General features: G+C 42.2%; 2 protein-coding genes across 2 annotated transcripts in view; both read right to left on the bottom strand.

Moving 5' to 3' along the window:
• LOC309701490 (NLR family CARD domain-containing protein 3-like) overlaps window positions 1–12,100 on the bottom strand; it is a 346,993-nt gene extending 334,893 nt beyond the window's left edge. Inside the window, exons 1-7 of the mRNA XM_082525728.1 lie at window positions 11,977–12,100; window positions 11,518–11,649; window positions 10,777–10,908; window positions 7,564–7,695; window positions 5,700–5,941; window positions 3,810–5,595; window positions 1,567–1,740 (exon numbers count right to left, since the gene is read on the bottom strand). Coding sequence (XP_082381854.1) covers window positions 1,567–1,740; window positions 3,810–5,595; window positions 5,700–5,941; window positions 7,564–7,695; window positions 10,777–10,908; window positions 11,518–11,649; window positions 11,977–12,077 — 2,699 coding nt within the window. The 5' untranslated portion in view covers window positions 12,078–12,100. The remainder of the gene's footprint in view (window positions 1–1,566; window positions 1,741–3,809; window positions 5,596–5,699; window positions 5,942–7,563; window positions 7,696–10,776; window positions 10,909–11,517; window positions 11,650–11,976) is intronic.
• The window catches only part of LOC309701482 (uncharacterized protein), a 2,150,955-nt gene that overhangs the window by 1,214,707 nt on the left and 918,437 nt on the right, over window positions 1–17,811 (bottom strand). The window lies entirely within an intron of this gene.

Below are 17,811 nucleotides of genomic sequence, written 5' to 3'. Positions count from 1 at the left end.
TATGCAAAACTGCAAAACGCTGTGTTTGTAATAAAAACGGTGTAACTTTGCTCTGCTTCACTTCAGCAGCATCAGGTAATGTTTATGTGTTTTTGATCTACTGCAGAATACTTTTTATAAAATCCCAGGAAAATCAGCTTCATGTTTTTCTGTGTTTTATCTTCAGCTACTTTGACACAAAGGCCTCTGCTGTGATGCTCACACCTTTGATAAAGTCGCGAAAGTGCCAGCTTCCCTTTTATAGATACAAAAATATGTAAATATACTGATCTGAATTATAATATTTCTGACTGTCTGAGGCAACATTTCCCACATTCCAATCGAATTGAATCGAATCGATTCTAGAAATCAGTGACGATACCCAGCCCTACTTTGAATTGTGTTACACAAAAATAAGCAAAGTTTCTCGTTGTTCAGGCAGAATCGAGCGTTGAAGAATGAATTCACACGTCAATAAACATTTTCATCAGCACAAGCAGGACAATGAAAGCAGGAAATACCCCAAACTGCCATTTCTCATTCTACAACTTCAACAACTGCACATGAATTATACTTCATACACAGACCCACAGTCTCTGATTGCTCTGAAATCTCACTGACAGCCAATAGAAATAAAGAAAAGTCCAGACTGACAGTCTCTGTGGGGTTAGGCAGTGAACTGCTCACGCTGCGTTAAAGTGCATCACAAACTATTGGAATTGGATCCAACTTTGTGAAGCAGATTTCTTCTCAGCTGCTGTTTTGAACATTTCCTCATGAACTGTATTAAACTCTGTAAATGAACTGAGAACTATTTCTACATTTGAAACTATGGATTCATTTTCCCGTTCACTTCTGTACGTTAGTGTATAAATGAATGTTAGACTGGGCTCCATGGAAACACTTGGACTGGTCTCAGCTGCCTTCTTTCTGTAGTCCTTTCTCTTCTCCAGCTTCTGTTTGAAATCCTCTCACAGAGCCTGAAACCTGCTTTGCTGTCATGTTTGGGCCTGTGTTCCTCTGCTTTAACACAAACCTCACCACAGCAGCTGTGTGGGTCGTCTCTGTAGCAGCCAGATCAGCTTCTGATACATGAACATCATCACAGCTCCTAACTTCACCTTTATTAGCTTTGACATTCATGTCTTTCTTTTCTCTGTCTGTTTCCACAAAAGCTCAAAGTCTCTGCAGCCTGTTTTTATCTGCTATCATCAGATCTCCAACAGCCTCATTCACATCCCTCACACACTCTACAGCCTCATCAGTACTGACTTCATCTTCACTGACTGATGGAGCACAACATGAACCTGTGGAGGCTGAAAAGCTGTCCTGACAAACATCTCCCCATCACCACTCCACTTCTGTCAGCCTTTAAATGAACCCTGCTCAAGTCTGTCACTTCTATTTGGAGCCAAGAGGAAAAACTGTTGTTCAGTCGTTTGGAAAGACACAACATTTCTGAAAGCACTCAAACTTCTTCACATTTGTCTTCAGACACATCCTGAACATTTAGGAACTAAAGAACGTTTCAAATATCAAAGATCAGAAATATAGAAAAACAACAACAGCTGCAGTCAGTGAACTCACCTCAGAGTCTCCAGTCGACAGTTTGGACTCTCCAGTCCAGCACACAGAAGCTTCACTGCTGAATCCTGCAGCTTGTTCTTACTCATGTCCAGTTCTGTCAGATGGGAGGGGATGGACTTCAGAGCCGAGGCCACAACTTCACAATGAGTCCCTGAGAGTCCACAGTCAGCCAGTCTGTGATCATAGAAAATACAAAATGTGTTATTATAAAAGCAGAAAGTCTGCATTATAAACACAGACTGAATGTATATGAAGACAAAACAGAGTGAGGTCATAATCTGATGAACATCTGCTCTTCACATCTGTGCTTCAGCTCCTCTTACTGTGTTTGACATGACACAACGATTGAGTCTCTCTCAGACCTGCAGACTTTTAATGAGAATCTTTGTTTGGCTTTAATCTGCAGATGAAGGAGGAAGATGGTGTCACATTTAGGCTTCCATAATGTCCACAGTCTGTCAGTGAGATCTGATCCAGAGTCAGAGTGAAGACACACATGTGGACTGTTTCCTGTCTTGAATCCAGAACATTTTGAATGAGCTCAGCTCAGTGAAGAGTTCCAGCTGGAAAGACGATCTCTGTTTGCTACCTGCTGCTGTCAGGTACGACTGTTCACGTCCACACTCAGGAAAAATCTGCTGACTGTCACCAAACGGAGCAGAAATCTCATCACTGGACAATAATGATGAATGAACTCAGAGCTGCTGATATCACATCTGATTTCAGGGGAACTAAACACAGAAATGATTGGCTCGTTTTAGCTTTCTGTGCCATTAGTCTGCAGGTTTATCACTAGTTGGCAGAAACAGACTTGTATTAATGTTCAGCGCTTCAGTGTTTATGACTCCAGATCCAGGTGACAGCAAGTCAAAATGATGTTACCTGTCTGTGTCCAGCAGCAGCCTTTGAATATTGTTATAAACTCACATGGATCAGTTTGTCTTTGATTGGTTTGTAAAGTTCAAATTCATTTATATTCATCAACTCTAAATGAAAAATGTTTTTCTTCTTCTATGTTTATTATTAGAGTAACAAATTCTTATAGTTTCCTGTTGTTGAGAATTTCAGTGTAAAACCACTCGACCTGTGCATCACTGCACACTGTGAAAGTATTACTGCAGTTTAATCTATAATCCTAATCAGTGTGTTTACTGGACTGTAGTCAGACCTCCGTTATACCAAAGGAAACACTGAACGTCTTCAAAGTCACAATAAATTTATACTAAATGCTAATAAATACTGGAGTGTTAGAAAAGATGCTTCCAGCGTGTTTGTCTTTGATAGGGTTTATTCTGTTCGTCTATTGTCTGACCACTTGGGGGTGCTTTTGTCTCTTTTGCTCTGAGCCTTGGGTTTATTCAAACTGATTTTAATAAACTATTTTATGCAAGTTGAAGCTTCATCTCCATCTCCAGTGGTTGTTGCATATTTTATGACTATATTAGTAACAGTCAGAGAGTTTAGAGTAAATTAGATCTTCACGTTTGATTTTTGACACAACATAAATGGTGAGCCAGTGTCAGAGGAAGTGACAGCATCCACCGAGGACCGGGGGGAGTGGGAGGACTGGGGGACCAGGCCAACAAAAAGGTGATCACTGATACAGGTCAGCAAACATTTGCTCATTTGGTGTCTTAGAGCAGACTCCGCCCAGCTTTGTCGTCCATGGTTGCTCTTTCAAAGGAATCTAGTAACATATTATTTTACTTAATGATCTACTGACACCACTGACTATGCAGGACAACCCCACGTCTGGAGCCAGTGCACATGTGCAGTTCAATTTCTGGGCAGGTTCTGAAGATGGCCGAGCTGTCGAGGACAAAGTTACTAATGTGAAGCTAATGTGGTTAATCAAGATCTTCATAACTATGTGGAGCACAGTGTGCTTTCATCGTGGAGAAATCACACTGAAGAACTCGGCACACATTTTGGGGGCCTTTCTGTTTGTTGCTACAATCTGCAAATTTCATTAAAAGTTTAATAAACTATCATCTGGTCTTTATTTTTAGTTAGCACATACCTTAAAAACTCTAAGCTGTAAGCTAATGATAGTTATATAACAGCAGATGCATGCTGGTGCAATAAGCTGTATGTTTTATTTTTGATCTGATTAGTCAAATAATCACAAAAATAATCGTTTGTGGCAGCCCTAGTGTGACCTCAAATAAGAAATGATTGCAGTTTATGACTGAGTAACTAAACTATCACCAACTGATAATATTAATGATCACATCTGGACTCACCGAGCCTTTCTGAAGTTCCTCACAGCTGGAATCAGTCTCTGTCGTCCCTCCTTTGTTGTGTTGTACTTCTTCAGGTCCAACTCATCCAGAACCTCCTCTGACATCTGCAGCATGAAGGCCAGAGCTGAGCAGTGGATCTCAGAGAGTTTCTTTGATTTGTTCTCTGACTTCAGGAACTCTTGGATCTCCTGAGATAATAAGATGTCGTTCATCTCCATCAGACAGTGGAAGATGTTGATGCTTCTGTCAGGAGAGGATTTTGTCTTCCTTTCTTTTAGATTCTTGATGACTCTCTGGATGGTTTCTGGACTGTTCTCTGTCTGACCCAGCAGACCTCCTAAGAGTCTCTGGTTGGACTCCAGACAGAGGCCATGAAGGAAGCGAACAAACAGGTCCAGACGACCATTTTTACTCCTGAAGGATTTTATTAGTGTTTCCATCAAAAAATTGTCCAGAGATGACTCTTTGTATTTTTTTCCCAAGAAGTCCTTCAGCACCTCTGACTTCCTGTTGGTGAAACAGTGGAACATGTAGACTGCAGCCAGAAACTCCTGGATGCTCAGATGAACAAAGCAGTAGACTGGTTTCTGGAAGATCACACACTCTCTTTTGAAGATCTCTGTACAAACTCCTGAGTACACCGAGGCCTCTGTCACATCCAGACCACACTGCTCCAGGTCTTCTTGGTAGAACATGATGTTTCCTTTCTCCAGATGTTCAAACGCCAGCCTCCCCAGCTTCAGAAGAACTTCCCTGTCAGCCTCCGTCAGCTCCTGTGGACTCGTCTCATGTCCCTCGTGGTACTTGTTCTTCTTCCTCTTTGTCTGAACCAGCAGGAAGTGTGAGTACATGTCAGTCAGGGTCTTGGGCAGCTCTCCTCTCTGCTCTGTAGTCAACATGTGCTCCAGAACTGTAGCAGTGATCCAGCAGAAGACTGGGATTCTACACATGATGTGGAGGCTCCTGGATGTCTTCATGTGGGAGATGATTCTGCTGGACAGCTCTTCATCACTGAATCTCCTCCTGAAGTACTCCTCCTTCTGGGCGTCATTGAAGCCGCGTACTTCTGTTAGCCTGTCAACACATGTAGGAGGGATCTGATTGGCTGCTGCAGGTCGGGAAGTTATCCAGACGAGAGCCGAGGGAAGCAGATTCCCCTGGATGAGGTTTGTCAGCAGCTGGCTGACTGATGACTTCTGTGTGACATCAGACAGCAGCTTCCTGTTGGTGAAATCCAATGAAAGTCTGCTTTCATCCAGGCCGTCAAAGATGAACAAAAGCTGAGAGACAGCCAGCTTCTCTGCTGTGACCTTCTCTAATGTTGGATGGAAAACATGGAGCAGCTCCAGAAGACTGTACTGCTCATCTCTGATCAGGTTCAGCTCCCTGAATGAAAGCAGAACCACCACACTGACATGTTGGTTCTCCAAGCCCTCTGCCCAGTCCAGAGTGAACTTCTGCACTGAGAAGGTTTTTCCAACACCAGCCACGCCGTTGGTCAGAACCACTCTGATGGGTCTCTGTTGGTCAGGTAAGGCTTTAAAGATGTCCTGGCACCTGATTGGAGTGTCATGGAGGGCGTCCATCTTGGAAGCTGTCTCCAGCTGCCTCACCTCATGTTGGCTATGAACCTCTTCACTCTGTCCCTCTGTGATGTAGAGCTCAGTGTAGATCCTGTTGAGGAGGGTTCTACTTCCTCTTTCATCACTTCCTTCAGTCACACGTTCACATCTCCTCCTCAGACTGATCTTATGTTCATCTAAAACCTCCTGCAGACCAACATCTGCTGAAAGAAAGAAAAACAGAAAGAAAACTCTTCAATGTCTGAACAACAACAAGAAGTCCAGTTTTCAGAAATGAGTCCATCAGCAGACAGATGTTCAGTCTTACTTTGTACACAGCTGCTCTGACTGGCTGTCTGCAGTCCAGCTCTGCTTCTGGATCTTTCTCCACACTGGGGACAGGACCAGTCTCCTGATGAAGCAGACTGGTCCCAGTATGAGGAGATGCACTGTCTGCAGAACCAGTGTCCACAGCTGGTAGAGACTGGATCCTTCAGGACGTCCTGACACAAAGCACAGCAGGACAGCTGCTCCTCCTCACAGACACCACTCCTCTTCCTCTTCCTCCCTCTGTGAACACATTTCTTTATCACTAAAATCATTGACTGTCAGTGACAAACATCCAGATTTGATGACACTGTGCAGAAGCTCTGATGGTCACAGAGAAAAGTCAAAGTGGAGAAACTTGTGTTTGAGTTCAGAATCCAAGTTTCCTTTGCTGTTCCTGCCTGTCTTATTAAACACAGAGTGATCAGCCTACAAACTCCACAGTAAAAGCCTTCATCACAGAGCTGATTATGTCCTTCACTGGATGTACTGGAAGTTTGGGATCCATCACTTTCAACTGACCTTTGACCTCCTCTAAAAACTGTGGTGGAGCAGCGGTGTCACATTCAGAGCTTTCAGCTTTATTTTGAAAGAGTTCAGTCATCAGGAAGTGAACTTCTGGGTTCTGATTTCCTTTCTATTATTTTACAGAAGTGAAGAAGAAGAACTAAAAGCTTTGAAATGATCTGAGTGATATTTTTGAACATTGCCACCAAATTGAGTTCAGCCTCCAGCAGTAACTTTGTTTCATGATGCCTCCCTGATGATGTGATGTTTGATTACAAACCTGTTTATGTGTTAGACATTAATCACATGAACACAGGCAGAAAAAAGAAGCCAATGAAACAAATGACAGAAACGTGTTCATTCACTGCCATGATCCATATTTTCTATGTACAGATGTTTGTAAAGAACACGTGTGCAGCGCTTTGTTCTGAGTATCTGCTGTCAGCACACAGTGCAGCAATAACTACAACCACACGTTTCTGTAGATCCTGAACATCAGCCTGGAGGAATCTGACCTCAGGTCTGCACACAGAGGAGCTTCACCTCTGGGATGATGCTGGCTTCAGCTCCTTCTACAATCAGGCAGAAGCTTCTGCACCATCAGGACACAAACAGAGAGGAGCTTCTATCCTCAGACCATCCAAGTCCTAAATCAGAACATGCTCCCCTCATAGCATCACCATCAGGGTTTAAACAGGACCTTACATCATGTTCTTGTCTCACTGTCATATTTCAGATCATACCTGATCCATTATGACGTCACACGCTGCTACACTGATCCTGCTGCTTCATTACTGCTGATATTACTCTGCTCACTCTGTTCAGTTACTCTCTTTACATCACTTTGCTCATTTGCTCTGTTCTGCTTGCACTGCTCTGTCAGTACATGCTGTGCTAATGTGGCACAAAGCACTTTAACATTACATCTGCACAATGTTTCATTATTTCATTTAATGATCGTTTATAATGTTTTGTCCAGTCACAGGAGCAGCTCAGCACATTTCACTGTGTTGTACGTGTATGACGATGCCTGTGACAAATAAACAGCCTCGGACTCTTCAATCTTCTGCATTTCTTTGGAGATCAGCTCAGTGGCCTGTTGAGACCATCTTTCTATTTCTGATGACTCAGTTCAGATTATTATCCTGATACTTTCTTTTAAAATGTGATGAAATCATTTATCTGATGTTCTGACACAAATACACCAAAACAATCCCAAACAGCACAAACCACCACGTTACACACAGTGTAATAAAAATACAGGCAACTACAAATAAAAACACTTTAAAATATAAACTAAAATTACAAAGTGGTCACAGAATTTCAAACACCCGTAAATGAGTCAGAAGCTCTCTTACATGGTCAGCTGAGCTCCATGATGGAGGTTTGGTGTTGGTGCAGGTTCATCACTGAAATATGGAGGTAGGAATATGGACCCATCACTCCTCATAGACGCAGAGCTGGATACTGGAGACTGTGACCTCTGACCTCTGCAAACACAGAAGGGTTTCTATTAGTGCTGTCAGCGTTAATCTCGTTAAAATGCCGCTAATACGTTAACGAGCTAAATGAGCTAACCCGTTGACGCCGTGCAGGCCAGCATGGCGGTGCAGCATGGCAGCACTGTATGTACAAGGATGCCAGCTGCCGTTAAACCCCGAAGAAGAAGAAGAAGCAGTGTCCGGTATTGTAGCTGTGTCCAAATTTAGGGGCCGCATTTGTTGGTGACGTTACGGCGACGCAACGAAGAAAGCCCAAATTCGAAGACGCCTCCAAATGCAGCCGACAGAGGCCGCAGCAGATGGCCCCGCCCCTCCCTGAGCTGGAGGTTTCTTCCTGTTAAAAGGGAGTTTTTCCTTCCCACTGTCGCCAAAGTGCTGCTCATAGGGGGTCATATGATTGCTGGGTTTTTCTCTGTATCTATTATTGTATGATCTACTGTACAATATAGAGTGCCGTGAGGCGACTGTTGTTGTGATTTGGTGCTGTATAAATAAAACTGAATTGAATTGACAAATGCATCCTCCTTTTCCCCAGATTTTAAAGATGGGTCGGGTGTGTCCTTCATGGCCCACCATATCCCAGAATTCATAGCGCGGCGCAGCCAATTCCAGTTTCCAACAATGGCAGCAGCTACTTAGTTTTAATATTACTCTTATTACTCTTTCTGGGTCACAAAATAAACTTTTAAGCAATGTTCAGGCGAGAATGTAGCTGTGTAAACTTCAAATATCTGCTCGGTTTATCAAGACACCACATGTTTGTAAAAGTGCTCCGACGTTTTCAGAGACGTATGTTGCCCACCAGCTCGATAGCTAGCTGGGAGCTCGAGGGTCACTACAGCCGACGAGAACAGCGAACTCTCGACACATCATTTTCAGATACCGCGGTCTTTGGCCTCTCAGGTTAAACATGATATATAAGTCACTTAGATAGCTTAAAAATGTTATTGTTTCACTTTTTTAAGTATTTTATTTGTTCCTGAGTAAATTGGTTTGGCTGAGATTAAAGTTATAGTTTTTACTAGAGATGGACCGATCCGATATTACGTATCGGTATCGGTCCGATACTGACCTAAATTACTGGATCGGATATCGGAGAAAAATAAAAAATGTAATCCGATCCATTAAATATCACGAAAGCACCTCACAAAACTTGCAACACGCCGTAACTCACCTCAGAACGTTAGCACGTCGGAGCAGTATGCATCACGTGATAGAGCAGCTGTGGCATGCGGGACCTGTGGGTGGTCTGGATAGCATGTGGAGCTTCGCTAGCAACCCGGCATTTCATCTCCGACAAAGTTATCCCCGAGAGAAGTAAAGCAGGTGTGTAAGTCCATCTCTGAATGTTTGTAAAGCATTCCTGCGTTAAGCTTAACAAACGATATATGGAGCGACTGCCTCTTCTTGCTGCTACTTCAATCATGAAACTGCTTAATGATCAGCTGATCGGCTTTTCTGTTGCGAGTCCGTCTCTCTTGTTTGTTTTTGGTCCACTTTGCACCAGAAAGAGGAAACCAGCGGCTGAACAACAGCAGCACATTTAAGCTTGATAAGCTGTTGTTAGAATTTATTTATTATTACTTTCTACTCGAGGATCTTTTTCTACGTAGCTGACGCTGGTAACTGTGCAGGGGCGGATCTAGCAAAGTTTAGCCAGGGGGGCCAATAGGGCATTAACTGGGAAAAGGGGGCACAAAGACATACTTTTCTTTCTTATTCTCATTTAAAATGTCTAGCTTTTAATAAATAATTATCTGACACCCAAAGTTTTAATCTGATGTAAAATGAATAGAAATCAATTACTGTATATAGTGACTATTAAGTCTAATATATACCCTAGTAAGCTATAGTACTTTTTCCTTTGGGAAGGTACCATCTGTGCAGTCTGCAATTTTGTTGAAGAAAGATGTTGAATCTATTTAATATTTCTTGAAAAATAATTGATTTCTGTGCATTTTTTTTCACACTGCATCAAATTAAGGTTGATTACGTCGATTAAGCATCATGAGGTGGCGCGTGAGGGGTGGTTCCCTATTTTTTATTTATTTATTTTTGTTGTTGCTGGGAGTTGGAACCCTATTAGTTAGGTTGCTTAATATTTACGCTAAGTACTCTTTAAAATACCAGAATAGGGAGGATGGTGTAGGTTTAAGTTTATTAGATTGATCAGTATTGCTGAACTATGAAATTTTTTTTTTTTGCATACAGGTATAACAGAATAGCTTTAGTGTAGTTGTTGTTTTAAACTTGAGTATGAACTTAAACAAAATGCAGCAAGATATTTTAAAAAACAGTTTTGTTGATTAAAAAACACTATATCGGATTCATATCGGTATCGGCAGATATCCAAATTTATGATATCGGTATCGGACATAAAAAAGTGGTATCGTGCCATCTCTAGTTTTCACACAGCTGAATAAACGTCAAGCAGAAAACTGATTAATCAGAAGTGTGAGACGGTCGAGAGTTTACTCCAGTGTCCTGTTATATTTTAGATAGCAAGGAGCAGACGGCTGAGTTTATTAAACTCCACTGAGACAATCTGCAAATGTCATTAAAATTTAATAAACTATCATCTTGTTTTTATTTTTAGTTAGCACACACCTGAAACACTTTAGACAGTTTGTAACTCTCAGTGATGCCACAGTGTTCGTTTGACTTTGGGACCTGAAGTGACGGAGTTTAGGACCCAGATTACTCTGCGAGGCTACGGCAGCCGTAATGCTCCGACAATCCATCAGGCGGTGCGGCTTCATCGCTTACCAAAGTCGTACTAAAACATTTTTGACAGATTGTTGAGCGCTGTGCTCCACATAAAATCGGTTCGAGGTCAGTAAGCACAAGCAGAATTCATACATAAGGAGCACTGTCGATTTTTGAGAAAATTAAAGGATTTTAAGTGCGCCTTATAGTGCGGAAAATACAGTATAAACAAATAACAACAAAATTAGTTTACTTATTTTCTTGTTCTGTCTACTTTTGGGATCTGTGTGAAAGTCTGATGACACTTTAGAAACTTGTAAAAAAATCATAAACTTCCAAAGAGCACAGCAGCAGATCTCTTACATTATCAGCTGAGGTCCATGATGGAGGTTTGGTGTTGGTGCAGGTTCATTACTGAAATATGGAGGTAGGAACATGGACCCATCACTCCTCACAGACACACAGCTGGATACTGGAGACTGTGACCTCTGACCTCTGCAAACACAGAAGGGTTTCTCGTCACAATCAATGATAAAATCTGTCATGTGAGAGTCTAATTTAGAGTCCAGATATTAGAATGACCTCATCATGACAAACCAATATCCAAAGAAAAGCCCAGAGAAATATTGTCTAAACTGACAACAAAGCCTGGCTCATTGGGAGCAAAACACAACGTATTACTCAAAACTCAGGAGTTCTGCACAGTGTGTTATTTTCTTGGTTTTGTAGGTTTGGAGTTAGAGTCAGCTGACGTTTCTCCATGTTTGCCAACTAGCTAGCTGGCTAATAAGTTGAGCTATGCAGCAGGGACTGTTGGTTAAGTCTAATAAATCTTTCAGGTCCTATTTATTCAGAAAAATCTAAATCTAAAGAAAATCCTCAAGTATTTTTATTTTAACCACGGCTATAAACTCACTGGTATCAGTTCTCTAACATTAAAACTCCAGGACAACAACTAAAGTTAGACGTCCAGGTCCTTCCTCATACAGGGACACAGGATAATCTGACGGTGCTTTAGGTTTGTTTATGCAGAAATATAAAAAAAGCCAAGTGTTCACAAAACTTCAAGAAAAACTAAACATGAGTCAGCAGCAGATCTCTTACATTATCAGGTGAGGTCCATGGTTGAGGTTTGGTGTTGGTGCAGGTTCATCACTGAAATATGGAGGTAGAAATATGGACCCATTACTCCTCACAGACGCACAGCTGGATACTGGAGACTGTGACCTCTGACCTCTGCAAACACAAACATCAATAACTGATCAGTTCTCTCTGACAGCCATATGATCAGCTGATCCCTCTGTGATATTGTGTCTGCCTCATAACGCTGACAGGTCAGCCAATCATCAGCCAGTTTTTTCTGTCTCTGAATGAACTCAGTTTGTTCTCAGCTCTTCTCTGATTCTGCTGCACTGACTTCACTTAAACTTACAGAGTTCAGATCTTAGCAAGAAAACAAGTCAATAAAAAGCAAACTCAGATCAAACAGTTTGAACCAATCACAGATCAATGATTCTGTCATGGTTATGTTGAAATGACTAATAAAGTTAGTAGTGTTCTTACATTGTTACTGCAGGTCCATGACTGTAAGGTGGAGGTGTTTGTGTAACCCCGTCACTCCTCACAGACACACAGCTGGATGCTGCTCCGTCCTCTTCCTCCATCTTCTTGATGCCAGGGTGGAGTTAGTCTGAGAGGTAAACACACACACTCAGAGGTGCTGTTGTACTGGAAGCATCACACTGACGGCTTTCTAATGTTGGAGCTTTGGCCCTAAAGTCCAAACCAGTTATTTTAGAGGCTCAAAGTCTTTAAAAAACACCAAAACCATCACATTATTTAATAAGTACATGATCAGGTGGATGAAGGAACTCAGTGTGTTTGGGATCATCATCATGGTGAGGAGCCCACATGTTACGGCTCCTTTGGAGAGAAGCTGAGGATCACTGCAGGAAGTGAGCTCATGAAACCAAACTGCTGTTTGTGAGCAGGATGACTCTGTTATTGGACCTGCTCTGTGTTCTACATATGATCAATACTTCAAATATCTGTAAACATCTCATCTTATATTTGTTGCACTTGGTCACATCTGTCTTTAAAAATAGATTTTTAATGTCACTGAGAGTTCTTTTCTACCTTTATTGATTTATTTTGGAATAAATTAAATATAAAGGTGCCAAAAACTGCCTGCAGCTTCTGCTCTGTGACAGGAAACTACTGTCAGGCTCAAAATGACTTCAGATTATTCATCACAGAGTGTTTATAGATCACAGGACACGTTACAGTTTTACTGTCGATGTTTTAGTTTAAAAGAATGACGTGATAAGATCTTACTGTGAATCTGCGCGCTCATTGGCTAATACCCTGAGACTGACAGGTGGTTATCCAATCAGCGTGCGGCCTCACACGGACATAAAACTCTTAAAGTTTGTTTCTGAAGGGATTTTCAGATCAGACCTGATGTTTCTGCCTACAGCCTGTTTACCGATATAATCAATATCAGACATCAGAGCAACAGAAACCTCGGTGATCAGGACGCCGGGACAGAGAACAGGAAGTGGCTCAAACCTCGCACTTTCATAAAGTGAACTACACTCACAGAGTTTCTGTCGCCATTTTAGTTTTAAAACCCGTCGTGATAAGGGCGGGTCTTACTGTGAACCGGCACGCTCATTGGCTAATAACTTGAGATTGACAAGTCGTTATCCAATGAGCGCGCGGCTTCTCCCAACATAAAGTAGTTTCCTTTGAAAAACCAAAGTCTGATTATTTTTGCCTCCACTGACGGAGCCTGTTGTTCCCGCCACAGAGACACAGTAATGTCAGAGCGGTGTTAACACTCACCTGCCTCAGCACAGCTCTCACTCTCCTCCTGCTCTCTCAGCTGAACTCACTTCCTCTCTACTTACAGGAAACCAGCGCTCAGAGGAGCCGACCGGCCTCACGTTTCACCCACAGACACGAACAGCGTGGAATTATTTTATGTCATAAGAAGAAACATATTCATGTTAACACTCGCCTGCCTCAGCTCCACCTTCCTCCTCCTGCTGCTCTGAACGGAGGATCAACACTTTCACTTTCACTGCTCCTCCCTAAACACAGAGGATGCTGGGACTTGTAGTTTTTACCTTGTGTGATATTTATGGCTGTGACACTAAATCACAGCATGAAAACTTCCTGCAAACATGTCACAGGCGATAAAAGTTTCACATTAAAGGTGAAATTATTTTTCTGTCTCATGTTCAATAAACAGTGAGCTGGGAAAACTGAAGAACAGACTTCAGACGTTCCCTGCAGAGTTTCTGCTGCTCGGTCGTCTGCATGTTGCTGAGACTGAGCTGATGATGAAGCTGTGATGGGTTTATGGCACGTTTGGTTCTGGAGAAGAGTTTTACTGTCGGTGCAGGTGAAATGATCAGAGGTTACAGCCTCTGGTTAAAGTGGAGGCAGCGATCAGGACGGCTGAGCAGCAGAGGTCTCGAGGGTCCTAAAGTGTAAAAGCATCAGTGTTAGTAACACAAAGATCACAGAATGGGATCATCCACACAACACTAACATCTAAATCCACGGCAGGAACTCTTCCAGTGTCCTGAAAAATCTGTGTGCACGATGCTGAGATTAAAATCTGTCTGCTCATCTTAATGCAATATTTACTAAAGTCTGGTAGAAGTTTTACTGATTTCCAGTCCACTTAGCAGACGTGTGGATAGGTGGTGGGTTGTAGAGCAGACTGAAAGCTTTAACTTCATCCTCTGATTAAAAACTCAGACCCACAGATACAGGAAGTATAACCCTGGTGTAAGACAGGAAACAGCAACACGGCAGCCCTCTTTTTCCTCCCATGCTGACCAGTGTCCCAGCAGAAGCTGGGGTTTGTTAGATCCTGTTCGATCCAGAGGAAACAGGCTAAAAGAGTCGATCAGGGGGGATCATGGTTTTATTATGTGCTCGTTATGATTGAAGCTCTGGTTGTGTGTTAGAGACAGAACCTGCAGATTCCTCCACTCTGCCTCCTCCTCTGCAGGAATCAGCCTCTTTGCTGGTTTTATTCACCAACGTGAATAAAATCATCAAACTAATCCAAGTTCATTGTGAAATGCCTGAAAATGGAGGAATAAATCTGTCAGTTACCGTATAAAGTTTGAGTTTGTCAGTGTTTTACACGGAGACGGTCGTCAGATGTTGAATGTTTAGCATGAATGTTCCACATCTGGAGAAACCTTCAAGATTAAAGCCAGTGAAAAGTGAAGAGTTTCTGCAGCAGCCGCACTTCCTGCAAATCTGTTCTTTCAAAATAAAGTGAAGAGTCTAAAATTATATTCACGACAGGTTTAAAGGTGAAGGTGGTCACATGGTTTTAGTGGAATGCCTACGTGGGCGCGTCTGAGTGATTTTGATTCAGATTCGTGCAGCGTGGAGCAGTAAACACTTGTTTTTGTTCATCTGGACTCATGAAGGATTCCAGTTAGCACATTTCCAGCCAATGAAACGTAACTACAGATGAAGACAAACACATTTAAGCTGCCTGACTCTCGAGTGTGGGTGCGTGTTCCCATTTTCAGTCTGTTTTAGTTTTCAGTTTAGAGGAACGCTGCAAACTCACAAAAACTTGTTTCTTGTGAGGTTTTGTTGGCAGACTGATAAAAGCAGCAGCAGCTGGTGTTTGATGAGCAGACGTGTGTTTCCTGTTCTGTAATAATCAGCTTGTTACCATCACATAATGAACTCAGCCGTGACCAATGAGGCCGTCCTTGTGCGGTTCTCTGGCGCTGATTCTGACTGTGACCTTCACCTCTGCAGGGTCGCCTCTGCTCGTGGCTGAGCTCGTGTTTGTCAGGCTGACAAAATAAAAGCTTCTTCATTTCTGTGGCTGAAGAGGAGTCTGCTCTTCTTCACCAACAGGAAGTGAAACATTTCTCACTGATTCTGAAATCTTCACTTGTCTCACAAATTCACAGTAACACACACACACAGTTGTGTTTTCATATCCTTGTGGGGACATCTATTTGACATCATGCTCTCCTCAGCCTTTTACTCTAACCATTAAGACTGAATGCCTAACCCTGACCTGACTGTCCCTGACACTAAAACCACATTCTGAGTCTCAAAAATGTCTTCAAACTTGTGGGGACGGGCATTTTGGTCCCCACAAAGACATGTAAACATGCACACACACAGGTATTAATGACCTCACAGGTTCATGTTTGGGGCTTTTAGCATCTTTGTGTGTCGCTCAGATTTAATTCACTCTTGTTTTGAGGTTTTGTGCCTTTTTGTTTCATTCTTTGTGCGTTTATTTTCTCTTTAAGCCTTTCAGGACTCGTGCTGTTGGCTTTTTCCTGGTGTGTTATTAGTATTTTTCATTTCTAAACTTATTGTAAAAGAAGGACCGATGGAACATTTATGTGAAAATAAACATGATCATTTAATGTTTTTGTCAATCACAGTGTTGGGACTAACGCGTTATTAAGTAACGTGTTACAGTAACTACGTTATTATTGTGGTAACGAGCACGGTAACTAGTTATTATGCTAAAATCAGGAACGCGTTAGTCGTTACTGGGATTTAGATAGGCTCGTTACTCGTTACTTCGTGTGGTGGCTGTCGCGGAGATTCCACAGATTCAGTAACATTAGCAAGTGGTGGAAGCCAGCAGGTGGAGGAGGGAAAGGGGGATGCAGAAGGAAAAGAGACCCGAGGCGGCCGCCGGTCCAAGTGTGAACTGAACTTCAGGTAAGAAGTTATGACCTGCAGTCTCTCTGGGTCAGATATGAACCAAGTTTAGGTGGAGTTTATTTTCGTTATTCTGACTTTTTCCGTACTGCATACTAGCTAGCATGACAGAGTTTCTATACAGCTGGGTGGTGCTATGAAGTTAATGATGTTGAACTTTATTTTGTTCATAAGTTATTAGAATTGCCAACCGTCTCATCTGGTATTCAGAGAAAATATTACGCATTTCTTATTGAGGTGAAAAGGAACAGTTTGTCCCGTAATTCAGCTACAATGAAAAAGGCACAAAGCTGGATTTATTCTGTGTCTTTGCTGCACAGCTGCCTCTGATCATTGATCAGCTGATCGTCTCTCTTGTTTGTTTATCTCCCACTTTGCAACAGAAAGAGGAAACCAGCGAAGTTCACGTTAAACAACAGCAGCACGTTTAAGCTTGATCAGCTGTTGTTAGAATTTATTTCATATTAATTTCTAGTATCAGCTGATGTTTGCTGGAGCCACAGCTGCAAAAAAGCTGCTGGTCATGATGTCGGTTTGATTATGTGGTGAGAGGGAAACATGAAGATGAAACCAGGAGATGTCCTTACTGAATCATGAGAGCTGAACAGTGATGGAGAAACAGGTTTACCTTTTAGGTGACATGAATGAGTTGAAGGGAAGTTATGAACTGTTTCTGAGAGACAAATAACACCAGGATCCTTTTTTAGGTAGCTGACAGCTGGTAACTGTGCAGGGGCGGGTCTAGCAAAGTTTTGCCAGGGGGCCCAGGTAGGGCATTAACAGGGAGAGGGGGGCACAAGGAAATACTTTTCTTTCTTATTCTCATTTAAAATGTCTCGCTTTTAAAAAATAATTATCTGAATCTTACAACAAACGATTGATAGATTGATGCATATACACCATCAAGACAGTGAGCATCACTGTCACAACAGCGTTTGTTTTCATTCAAAGGCTTTAGGATTTTTGCTATAATGGTGGGCCGGTCTCTAGTCACAATGCCCAGGCTGATTTTTTTGTCCCAGTCCAGCCCTGTATGCAGCTCATCTGCAGTCTGGTGTTACCTAAATCTTCCTATTCAGAAGGCAGAATTTCCGAGTTCTGAGTACAATCGAAAGCACCACGACTGCAGTTCTTGTGTTGGATGTAAAAGGCGCACATGATGCTGTGACGTAGGCTAGAATCATGGTGGCGGTCAACGGCGGTCCAGGCGTGGGATTTCTCTCGTGGAAATATGCACATTATCTTTTCCTTTCTATTGGTAGGTGGCACAGTGCACTTGTGGCAGGTAAGCAAGCTAGAAGACTGGCAAAGTTATGGAAGCAACACATTAACAAGAGAATTCTGAGTAAAACCAAAGTTACTTTCCCTAGTAACTAGTTACTTTGAAAGTAACGAGTAACTTGAAGTAACTGAGTTACTTTTGATAGAAGTAACTAGTAATGTAACTAAGTTACTAATTTAAAGTAACTTACCCAACACTGGTCAATCATTAAAAATAAATCCTGGTCTTTCATTTTGCTGCTGCATTGTTCACAGAAACACATATTTTCCTGTTTCTTTCTGTTTGTGTGTTTCTGCTTTTGCCTGTTTAGAGCTGCTGAGCAGGAAAACACAGACGAACAAAAACCTCTTTTAAGTAAATGTTTGAGTCACTTTGGGTCTGAA

Source organism: Aulonocara stuartgranti (genome assembly GCF_965226115.1).
Source record: "Aulonocara stuartgranti genome assembly, chromosome: 23".
Taxonomy (NCBI): Eukaryota; Metazoa; Chordata; class Actinopteri; order Cichliformes; family Cichlidae; genus Aulonocara; species Aulonocara stuartgranti.
The sequence above is the reverse complement of the archived record's forward strand: the minus strand, read 5'-3'. Positions and strand labels throughout refer to the sequence as shown.